The sequence below is a fragment of the Limulus polyphemus genome, unplaced genomic scaffold (assembly GCF_000517525.1).
Source record: "Limulus polyphemus unplaced genomic scaffold, Limulus_polyphemus-2.1.2 Scaffold14, whole genome shotgun sequence".
Classification (NCBI taxonomy): Eukaryota; Metazoa; Arthropoda; class Merostomata; order Xiphosura; family Limulidae; genus Limulus; species Limulus polyphemus.
In genome coordinates this window covers 1,114,904-1,127,537 of record NW_013665624.1, presented here as the reverse complement: position 1 = coordinate 1,127,537, position 12,634 = coordinate 1,114,904, and the positions used below count along the sequence as shown (strand labels likewise).

Sequence of the window (12,634 nt, the reverse complement as noted above, 5' to 3'; positions counted from 1 at the left end):
ATACGATCTACATAATTACAGAAAAATAACAAAAAAAAAAACCTACCGATACAACTCGTTGGCGAAAGTATTTTAGATTACTACGAAAAACCAGCAGAGCCATTTTGTTACCAAAGTGCCCTCTGCAAATTGTATTAATCCTTACGAGATTTTTTTATTTCTTCAAAATAGTAAATGAAGATTTAACATAAAGTTTTAAAAGTACAGTAATAATCGTTAAACGATATTCATGTTTTACACATTTCAAACAGATGTAATTATTTCAAGTTATCTAAAAATATGCAGCATTTAACTAAACCTATCAATTTCAGCTGAAAGATTATTATCTCGGAAAACATAAACGATACGATCATTTTGGTTAAGGCCTTGAAGATGAGTTATATTGTAGACATCAAGTACCCAGAAAACCTCAAATATTCACAAGAAATCAAGACACGTATGTTGTTCATAGGCCTGTACGTAGAATGTTTGAAATGGGGGTTCTAATTTGTAAGATCAAAAGCCAACAGATATTGTGCGAGACACATTCAGCATGCTAATGCTATGGGGGTCTGGGAGCATGCCCCCCAGAAAATTTGTAAAAAATAGGTATTATCACATTAAATCTGGAAGCAATTTTGCATGAAATGTAGCTTACACTATTGCTTGGTTTTTCACATAAAACCCACAAACATCCAATGAAAAGTCAACAAATCATCATTCTGTTGTAACAGCTAGACTTAAATTAGCATAAATATTTATGTTTTATTATAGTAAAGTACTGTACTATCTACATCCATAGTAGTTATTAATTGTTAAATTATATAACTAAAAATTTTAAACAACTCTGTACATAAATAGTATATCAGCTATTTCAATCATTGGCTATCATATATGTACATACTACTGAAATAACATGCTAGCATGCTCTATTCTTCTAGGGTGCTTTTCCATAAATAACTTACATACACTTTCAATCTTGATAGTAATGCCATAATGATTATTTAGTAAATACAGAACACTCAGTCTTTCTTCGTTTTTTGTACACCTCAGGTAATAATTATTCAACCATCGGAGAGTAGATGCCGAATGTTCAAATGGCAGTATTTTTTCACATCACAAAATAGGGGGTTCGGCCCAACTCCCTCGAACCCTCCCACGAACACGCGTGATTCTGATTCAGTTATTAATATAAAAAGACACAAAAACATGTAAATTCAGAATTTAAAGCTAGTAGTAGAGATATAAAATATCTTTAAACATAGAAAATCAAGACATTAGAATTGTATTGATGTATTTTTAACAGACACAAAGCTAATACTTATTGAATCATTTACAAAAAATAAATAAAAATGAAGATAGAATTGAAAGAATAATAAATTCAATGCGATTTTATAGACAGGTTTTCTTGCCTCCCTGACTTGTTAGAATTTTTTTTAAATTTTTTTTGCTTTATTGCATAGAAACACAATGGGTTAACTGCACTGAGTCTACTGGGGGATTAAAAACCGATTTCTTCGTTGTAAGCCCTATAATTTACTTATGATCTACAGTTGGTATGAATATGTTCACTTTGGCTTTAAAATAAGGTTGTAATAAGTTTCCAAACAAAGGCTTAAGTCAGAAGTTATATTCTTTTCGTATTAATGAAAACAAAGGAAAAAACTGGGAAAACTGCTTCGAGACAGAAAGCAAGTAGTGATAATAAAAAAGCGATACTTTGATTTGAAGAAATTAAGTAGTTTGGTTATTGAAAAGTGTACTTGGGAGATTTTGTTTTTTAAGTATTTGTACCCCAGTATGACAAATGTAATGTTGTCCTTTAAAATTTTATTCGTAAGATTTAGTTTTTAAGTACTTGTCCCCCAGTATGACAAATGTAAGTCTACGGACTTACAACGCTAAAATCCGCACTTAGACTCCTCACAATGGATACAGCAAGATAGCCCAATATGGCTTTTCTCTTAAACCAACAAGGCCAGACATGGCCAGGTGGTTAAGGCGCTCGACTCACAATCATCGAATCGTGGGTTCGACTCCTCATCCCACCAAACATGCTCGTTCTTTCAGCCGTGAGGGTGTTATAATGCGATGGTCAATCCCACTATTTGTTGGTAAATTAGTATCTCACGAGTTGAATGTGGATGGTGATGACTAGCTGCCTTCTCTCTAGTCTTTCACTACTAAATTAGGGACAGCTAGCGCAGGTAATCCTCGTGTAACTTTACGCGAAATTCTACACAAACTATACTTAAACCAACAAATATTATTTTAAGTATTTGTATTAAAACTCACGTGGATAATAAGTTAATAAGGTTTGGAGATGATGACACTGTTGAGAATTTGTTTCTATTATTATTTAAAAAGAACCTGAGTAGTTGACAAGAACGTGTTTTAATATAGAGGAATGGGGTTATTAAGCGTGATTATTGTTAAACATTTTAAAACCTTTAGTCGAAAATAAGTGTGGTGAAACTAACTGACACAGCTTTCAGGGAGAAGGTAGCCTGCAAGTAGCACTTGTTCCCACAAATTCTTTGTCAAGATTTTTTAAGTAGAAGCAATGCATGTTAACAAAAAACACAGTCACATTTGAATACTTATAATGCTTAACATTTCTTGTTAGTAGTTTTACATAATTGAGGTGCCGATTAAAAATAATTAAATATTGTTTATCATACTAAATAGATTACTTGTATCACAAATAATTCACTTTCTCTCTTGATGTTATATATAAAAAAAATTATGACATAATCAAAATAACTGGTATAAACTGAAGTTGATGGCACTCAGCTGTGGTAACGGCTCGGAAATAATTACCCAAATACTACCAATTACTTTGACCTGTAAGTTAAAAAGTATCCAGTTAATATGTCACAGTTGTTTATTGGCGCTTTTGTTTGATTTAGAGTAATCAAGTATAAATGTGGATCAAGAGAGAGGGGAAAGGTTGAGGGGGTTGCAAGGCCCTTCCTGACGGACTACTAAAGAAATGAATCCTTAATCCTAATAAAGAAAGCTATTTTCTTCAAAAGGCTTCATGACCTCCTGGAAGAACTCCCCCTTTTAGCAAAAACCTAGATCCGAACCTGAAGTGTCAACACTGGACTTGACGTCTTGTATCAAAACTATTTCATAATGTAAGAATCCATTTATCAAGCTTAATGATTCTGTCCTTTAATCAATCTCTAGTTACAATACAAACAAACGAAACACAACAATAAATTTCAGAAAATAGAATTTTAACTTGATTTACAAGAAGTGTGAATTGAACAAAACCTCTAAAATTATGGATTTATTTAACCTTTTGACCTCCTTGAATGACCCATATTTTTATGTATGTGTATGGGGCATGTAAAAAGGTATATTTGTAAATGGGATATCTGTGCTGTGCCCACCATAAGTATTGAAACCCGATCTTTAGCATGATACGCTCTCAAACTTGCCACTGGCCCACTGGGTAGCTATCAGAAGAAACACCAGGTTGACTGTCAACGTCAAGCTCCCAAGAGGAAGAAGTCTAACAATCAGCTACCACTGAACTAAAGGTGTATGCATCAGAAGAAGTTGTTTCGGATGTTCACTAACGTGATCCTGAGCATGGCTCAAACGACAAATCAATATTGGGCAATATTTGTAAAACATTTTCTCCCTCATACAAAGACGGTACATTTTCTTTTGAAAATAATGCTTAGCTTGCATGGAAATCTCTTTCTAGTGGATCAAACACCTTTAAAACATAAGGCAATGTACTATTAGTATTTATAAAAGATGCACATTCATTGCAAATAGAGATCATCGCTATAAACTTAGTATTAACTATACAAAATCAAGAGCTCACAAAAGACTCCCCACGAAACACGTTATAAGCTCTTTAGTTTACCGGTAAGCCCCTGGTGGTTGGGTTGGGGGCGAACCTCGAGAAACAGAGGTTTGGAGGCTTCTGCTCTAGGACACTGATATATATATATATTGTTTATATCTCAGTAGTATGTATCCAAGTTTATTATATGTGCGTTAATTTATTATATATACCGTAATAAAGCATAAGGATAAATAATTACGTCGACTAAATATTGACCGTAAGTTTCGTTTTATTGCTCATTCTTGTTCATTCACGCTTAATAAACTAATTCTTATAAACATAAATCTTATATTTGTTACAAAAAATGACAAATTACGTTAATATAAACTGAAACAAATATTAGCTTATTTTCAGTTGGTGCATATGCTTTATTTTATATTCAACATGGGTGCAATGTCTTGTCCGAAAACCAGCGCTCCTTTTTTTTTTCTCAATTACATGGAGTTTTGTGCGCGGTATACAGACTATTATTCCTTTTTATTTAATTCTGGACTAGATCAAACTAGAGGGTGATGATGAAGTACCATTCATATAATCTAATTCAGCTTTTAATTAAGCAGACTTGCCAGAGTCAATCATAAACAATTTAAACAGAAAAATAAGCTGTGTAGATAATATCATAATTGAGAAAGGCGGCATATTTTGTTTTATTCAATACAATCACATTCGAGGCTTTTCTGTGACGATGTTATATATGATCAAAATAAACAGAATATAATAATTTCGCTCAATAACAACCAAGTCGAATCTCGGTAGTTATGCGAGGCAATTCGTTTAAAGACGGGTTTAAATCCCCATCCCACCAAACATGCTCGCCCTTTCAACCGTGGGGGCGTTATTATGTGATGATCAATCTCACTATTCGTTAATAAAAGAGTAGCCCAAGAGTTGGCGGTGGGTGGTGATGACTAGCTGTCTTCCCTTTAGTCTTACACTGCTAAATTAGGGACGGCTAGCGCAGATGGCCCTGGTGTAGCTTTGCACGAAATTCAAACCAAACTAAAATCGTTTAAAAAAAAGATGGTCTCAATAAAACGTATCGGATTTTGACCATTCATTTTGGGATATTTTATAAATACGTCGTTTTAAAGAAGAAAGATCTTAGCTTAGGATCAATTTACATACTTTACTATGTCTATGTAAAGTGTTACTGATATATTGCACAATTTTCTGAGTGTTACTGTGAAAATATTGTTATAGTTGTAATTTTAACACGAGAATCTTGAAAGGGTTAACTTAATCTTATATTTACATTAAATGCGTAAGACTTTTGCACTTCTCCGTTATTTTTAAAGGCTTTTTTACTTGTTCATGTGGAAGTTCATTCTAAATTTGGCAATCGATTAGAATTTGTTTAGATTTATTTCTTAATAAGTCGTTTCGCTAAGGCGTCAGACTTAGGTAACTGTATAGGCTACTGAGCATGACAACAATAGAAACATGGAAACACACTTTTAATTTTAGACTGATTAGTCAGATATTTTCCCCCTGTTCCCTAGTGGAGTAGCTGGAAGTTCACAGACTTACAGCGCTAAAATCCATGCCTCGATTCTCCATGGTGGACAGAGCATAGATAGCCCATTGTGTAGACTTTTGCTAACAAAATCCACACACAAACGTATCACTTTTAATTTTTTGGCTACACAACAATACATATATATAATAGTATACGAACACTTCACTATTTCAAAGCATATTTTCAAAGCGAGCGTATATTCAATGACACAGAAACTGTTTAACTAGAATAAGCTCTTGTAACTTCGAACTGTTATCATGTTGGATGGAGCAACCTGATTAGATCGTCTTCTTTTTTTGCTCTAATTCTGGTACGGAAGTTCGTTAGTTCTTTGACTAAAGAGTTCATGACAAGCATTATAGTAGAGAGGGTGAGATTTAATATATCTACATTGTCTCAATGTTGACCAGCATAATAACTGTTTTCTGTATTATTTTAGTTTGATGATATTCAATAACCAATACTTCTGAATATTTTCATCCATTCACCAATAATTATTTCACATTTTACCACCAGTTAAATTACCGCTAATCTTATACTTCAACATTTATTATAATCTTTTCATATCTTTTATGATACTTTGTCTGTTTCAAATCTGTGACAACTACTCGTTAATGTAAGCTGTGAATCAATTGACAAGTAATTGTTTGCTATTTTTTAGCCAAGTCTGTTAACTTACTTATTTTTGTTATCGTCTTTCGTTCGATTACTTTGTGGGTTGCCTATCAGCATTTTGGACAGTAACGAAATTAACTGTTTAGTTTATCACAAATACAATGGAAAGGTGGGTGCTGTTGTTCGTAGTTAAGCACAAAGCTACACAATGGGCTATTTGTACTCTATTGAAACCCGATTCCTAGCATTGTACGTCTGCAGACATGCCACTGTGCCACTGGGAGACCGAAAACTGAATGAAATAGCATCATGTATGTTTTGGTACGTACTTAATGTTTATTCTGGTGCTGTCTACAACTTGAATCCCTCTTTGCATTTAATAGATAGATAGATATCTATATATATCCGATTCATGTTAGAATCATATTGTAATTTGAGAGACGTTTGTTTGTTTGTCCTCTAACACCTCCTAGGCTTTGCATCTGTACCTGTCAAACATGGTTTAATAAACTAGCAATGATTAGGGATGAGTCAAAAAAAGATATTTTTCTTTTAAAATACATAGCTCCAGTGCTGGCTACATATAGATCAGTCAGTGGGGGATGGTCAGTAGACGTACTGATGGGATTTCTCCAGTGTCCTCTTTCATTACATGGGGCCCCCCAGTGGCACAGCGGTATGTCTGCGGACTTACAACGCTAGAAACCGGGTTTCGATACCCGTGGTGGGCAGAGCACAGACAGCCCATTGTGTAGCTTTGTGCTTAATTCCAAACAAACAAACAAACAAATCATTACATGGGGTATGCATACAATATATGCATTTTCAATCGTTACTGGTATATTTGAGACAAAAACAGAAACACTATTTATATTCATAACTGGTAAAATATTAACTTACAATTGTATTTCATTTTCAAATACTTTCAATAATTTGAAGGATTTCTTTTTCACGTGATATTTATACATACACACACTTGTATTAAGTGAGATGTTTTAAGTCACGTTTACTAATTGCGTTTTGATAAAAACAAAAACAAAATAAAACATAAATTTAAGTGTTATTTAAATAATTAAGCCTAGTGAACATGAATAATTGTATCCGTATGTACTTTCAAACTTCATATTGCCACTAGAATATTTAATAATAATAAAAAAAATTCATAAACTTTTGACCGTGTATTACACGGGTATTATATCTGTCAGTCAAATAAAAACGTTATTGCTAACCGTACACGTAAGGCTTGTGACATTCTTCAACTTCTGAAACAAAACCCCATTAATAAAAAAATATAAAAATTCAGAAAGATGGCGGTAATAAATTTTATTTAATAAAGGGATTTCTGTTCCCTTATATAGTAACATCTCCCTTATGAAAATTAACAAAACAAACATAGGCTATTTGTATTATTTCTGAAGAAATTTTTCTTTGCTGAGAACCCTAAAAAGTACAAAAATTATTCTCAATCAATATACTGCTTGTTTGTTTGTAATTAAGCACAAAGCTACACAATGGGTTATCTGTGCCTTGCCTACCACAGGTATCGAAACTCGGATTCTAGAGTTGTAAGTCCGCAGACATACCGCTGTGCCACTAGGGGGCCAATACACTGCACCTTCGTGACATCGTATGTTCCATCATACATAGTTTTTAAATTCTTTTACGTTGTAATACAATTTCACATAACCATGGAACTTTGACGATAAATGGGTTGATAGTTTATGTGGGTTGATAGTTTATAATAAAAATCTGAACATATTTACATGTAAACAACCCAAATTTTTTATATAAGTTATCACTTTTTCGGGGATGTGTAATTTAACGAAACTAGTCTCAGACGTTGTGAATATTTATACACTTTTTATTTACAAGACTGTCCCCCCCCAAAAAAAAATGTTTAAATGCAGAACATGGAAAACTTAACAAGAATCAATTATCTATGTAACTTTACGGGCAAACCAAGTGTATAAAATTCATTATCTTCTTCAAAATAAGAAGATTTGGCTGCATGCATGGCGAGTTTAAAAATGTACATGTAGTGTCTTATTTTGTTGCAAACATTCGCACAACTCATACCAAGAAATACCAATAACGATTTAAATCTAGACAATGGAAGAAACAACTTCACATTCGAATACACTTTCGCTGAGGTCCTTTACAACCAGCACATTGACAGTCTTTAGGTCTACCAGTTCTTCTCCGATTTCTTCGTTTCCTATCTCTCCAAAACATAAAGAAAGCCTGGACACCTACCAGAAGCAGCAGCGCCATAAAACCAGCAACAATTATGTATATGGTAATGTCTTCTTTTGCAGGTAACTGCACAGGCCCTATACCTGTTTAGAAAGCAATAACAGTAAAGAATAATTATTTAAAACCCATTGAATTATATTAACATTAGAACATGATTGAACAATGATATTTTATATGTTTATATATATCTGAATCAGCACAAGTCTTTGTTCCTTTTTTATAGTAAAATTGCTAAGGTTATTTGCTGACGTCTGTAATTTTGAGCTGCCGACGAAAGGAGAAGGCAACCGGTCAACAGTACCCACCGCCAACTCTTGGGCTACTCATTTACCAACGAAAAGTGGTATTGACCGTCACATTATAACGCTCCAATGGCTGACAGGACAAGAAATTTCGGCGCCAGGTTTCGATCCCACGACTCGCACCAGGACATGCTTGGCCTTCAGTCCAAGTCAAAACAATAATTCGAATAAGAGCAGACAATAGTATATTCATTTATACACAAGTAAGTACACATTTTCTATACTATTCTTAGTGATATTTGTATATGTCTACGTCTTGGCCTGAATGAGAGAGGCTCGAGCGTGCCTTAGTGGTTAGGATACTGGGTTGGGAATCTGAAGTTCCAAGACCAGAGCTGCTATATGTTTTAAACACGCTCCACCCTTTCAGCTCTGGTCACGCTATAATCGTGATAGTAAATCCAGTTATTCTATTAAGAGTAGCCACATGTGTGTGGCGAGTACTGCTGACTTTTTTCCTTCACTGTGGTCAGTAGTTCTAAATTACTGATGGCTATACTTAAACGTTGGGGGTCTCTGACCTGGCCATTTAGCCCATCTGCCGCATTAAGGTGTGGTTACGGTTCAAAATACCAAATACTAAGAAAACAAAAATATATATTTTAAGTGTTATAACTTGTGTATGATACTTTAATCGCTAATTTAAGTAAATATTTCAATAAGTAAGGATAAAACAAATGTTGCAGGTGTTTCGTATTGGTCTGATTAATACAATAGACTTTTTTCTATTAATACTTGAAGAAAATATTACTAAACATAGGGTAATCACAATTTTGAAGAAAAACAAAGACCCATACATTTTCAGAAAGATATTCCTTCTGCTTCTACGTTCGATGTTTATAATAACAATTTTCGTTAAATAATAACTATTTAATTACTCTAAATGAAACCGATTTTAAATTAATCCCACGAAAGAAATGTACTTTATTTGAAGCTGTGATTCCTTTTTAACTAAACAATATTATAAATTTAGTTAATAATTTTTCGTAAAACGTTTTTGTGTTATTCTGTTTGTGTTGATTTATTCAAAACTTGCAATTAAAGACGTCACTTCATCCGACTATTTTGATACAATATAGTAAGAAGATTTGCAGAAAACTTGCGAATGGTAATTAACGTGAATGAGTTACTCATCTTTCAGAGGGCTGAAGCTTTCACACGACTCTTACGAGTAACAGTTGACGAAATTAATGGGGAATAAATATGTAGTAATTATTGATACCATGAGGAAGCGAACCTTTTCAAACAGATATTTAGTTAAAATTAGTTATAAGAATTATTTCAAGACTAAGACTTGTATCTAGTTTATAAGTGAGTCTGATTTGGGTGTCGGAAACTAATTTATTGAAACATTATAGTTTTTAAAGAACATTGTTCATTAAGAGAAGTTACCAATTATCAATAACAAGTACTACTTAGTATTTACTTGTCATTCATTAAAGACAAAATCAAGCAGTTTGACTATGTACAAATTACGAGGAAACAGAATAACTGTCCACGAAAAGTTCTTTGACTGGTGATATTATCTTAAAATTACGAGTAGGGAAGGGAGAAACCTATAAGTTCATATTCAAGTTTACAAAGGATTTTATTATTTTAATAAACAGTAAAAAAGATGGATGAAATGAGATTTTAATACACGTCCACAAAGCAGTGGGAGTTTATTTCTAAGCAGGTACAAAATCGTAAAATGATGCTTGTCAAAAATAGCCACAAATTATACAGCCACGATTTTACTTTTTGATAAACAATTACTTCTAAAACATTGTTCATAAATAGCCACAGAATGTTAGTGGTACATATATCTTTTATAAAAACTCGCAAAACACTTCTCGTGAATTTTTAATACATAACCATAAATTGTCACCGTTACGATAAGATTAAAAAATTACGTACAAGATATCAATAGAATGAGTTTGATAATTGGTTTCACAAAATCCTTCTTATGCGAAAAGACCAATATGTAGTTACAATATGCCATATAAAGATGGCTACGGAATGATGGTGTTAACTTTTTTTTTAAACACTCACAAAATGCTGCTGATAATATTTTGTTTATAAATCGTCGCAAGCTGTTGGTAAAACAATTTATTTCTAAGTGTCCACAAAATTATGCTGTTTACCAAGAACCATTTTATGACTGCTAATAAATGAGCTTTTATCATTATCATTTTGTGACTATTTATAAAATACTGCTATCATTTTTGTTTGGTTTTGTTTTGAATTGTGATATTCAGCCTAAGCTAGCAGAAAATAACAAAAATACTTTATTCTTAGCATTACAGTAGTTTTTAACCCTATTAAATTTAAATTGTAATACATAAAACACACGTTTTAAGTAGCATTTCGTTGGTGTTTTTAAGTTTAGCCTTTGATCCTTACCTTCATCAGTAGCATCTCCATCGGATCCAACGTTTACGACTGAAAGTAAAAAAGAAAAACCAGACTTGATTGAGAGAAAACCATGGAGAGATGTTGGGAAAGTAAAAAGGTGTTAAAGTATTGTCTTCTCATCATAAATAAACATTTTCAATAAATGAAATTTGTAAATTATGTTAGTGTTCAGTTTTAAACGCTGAGTTTTTAACAAAGCAGTAGAAACCAATAAGCCTTACCTTTTTGATAAAAATCACTCTAGACTACACGTTTTTTTCACACTCTTAGATAGTTCACTATCCTTTTAAATGAAAGGTGTGTTGAAAAACAACACTCTGATATGAAATCTTTAATCGAAAAATAAACGGAATCTGATATAAATACATCTAACGTGATTTTTACCACAAATATCAGTTCTATCATTAATAAAATATCATAATTGTATTAAATCCTTTATTTACGGTAAGAAGATAAATAATCATGTTTTAACTAAATTCTTCTTCTGGTATTTTAACCTGCATTGTAATTTTAGTCTGAGGAATAGTGGAGACTGCAATATGAATGAGGAAAAAATTAAGCTTATTAAGAAGTATTTTTGACCTTTTTTGACAAAGGTATTACTTAGATCGATTGAGTTAATTTTTATGAAATATGGTTCGGTAAGAACCATACAACCCATAGTTTTATGTAAAAATATATACAGTTCAAAATAAAGCGAATTATTTACCTTTAGAAGTTAAGTTATTAAAATTCACGAAGTTCATTTTAGAAAAGCACTTTGAATTAAATTAAAACATTCGTAGTAACCCGATTCCACCTATAGATTTATTACGTCACGTCACATGAAGCAGATACAGCAAGTTCAGATTTTTTAGCGTCCCCCGGTGGGACAACGGTAAGTTTAAGGTCTTATAAAGCTAAAATCGAGGTTTCGAATCCTCGCAGTGGACACAGCAGATAGCCCAATGAGGTTTTGGTCTAAAGTCAAAGATTTCTTAGCTGGTGAGACGTTGACATAGAAGACAAAAATAATTTAACCCTGTAGTTGTCAAGAAAGCATAAAATAAAATATGTTTATACGTTACTCGTGACTTATAAAATATATAGTAAATGAAACATAAAAATTCATTAAGCTTGTAATTATTACCTAGTTTCCGTTTTGTTTTTTTTCAGCGAAAGACTAGATAATGAAATGAACACAGCCTTAGTCCTATAAATAAATATTAGATAAAACATATATTGACTTTTCAGTTTCTTCTTGATGCAGATTTCGTAACTTATTCATATAGTTCCAACCCTGAAAGTGTTACCGTTATGCTAGATGATATTTGCTTCTAGATAAGCGCAAATCTACACTGTAAGCTATCTGTGCTGTGCCCACCACGGGTATCGAGACCTCGATTTATTGTGTTATAGGACTGCAGACTTACCGTTGTATCACTAGGGGGCAGTAGCTGAAATGTGTATGATTTCTTATCGGTGGCAAGTTGAACTTCAAAAACAAAAACAGGATTCCCATCACGATGGCCCATTTTCAGTATTAGATACACATGCGCTACTTAAATTTTGTATTGGCGGTAGACTAAAGAAACAAGATTCCCGTCATACATCTTTTTTTCCTATTGTTCCACACTAAATACACATATGGTACTTAAGTATCTTACCAGTAGCAGGCTGAATTATCAGATAGGCGGGGTCCACTCTCAAGCCACCAATATATCCTTTACT

At 33.0% G+C, this 12,634-nt stretch overlaps 1 protein-coding gene across 1 annotated transcript in view; it reads right to left on the bottom strand.

Moving 5' to 3' along the window:
- LOC106457101 overlaps window positions 1-126 on the bottom strand; it is a 10,975-nt gene extending 10,849 nt beyond the window's left edge. The window contains exon 1 of the mRNA XM_013916487.2: window positions 47-126. Coding sequence (XP_013771941.1) covers window positions 47-103 — 57 coding nt within the window. The 5' untranslated portion in view covers window positions 104-126. The remainder of the gene's footprint in view (window positions 1-46) is intronic.
- Window positions 127-12,634: the final 12,508 nt, after the last annotated feature.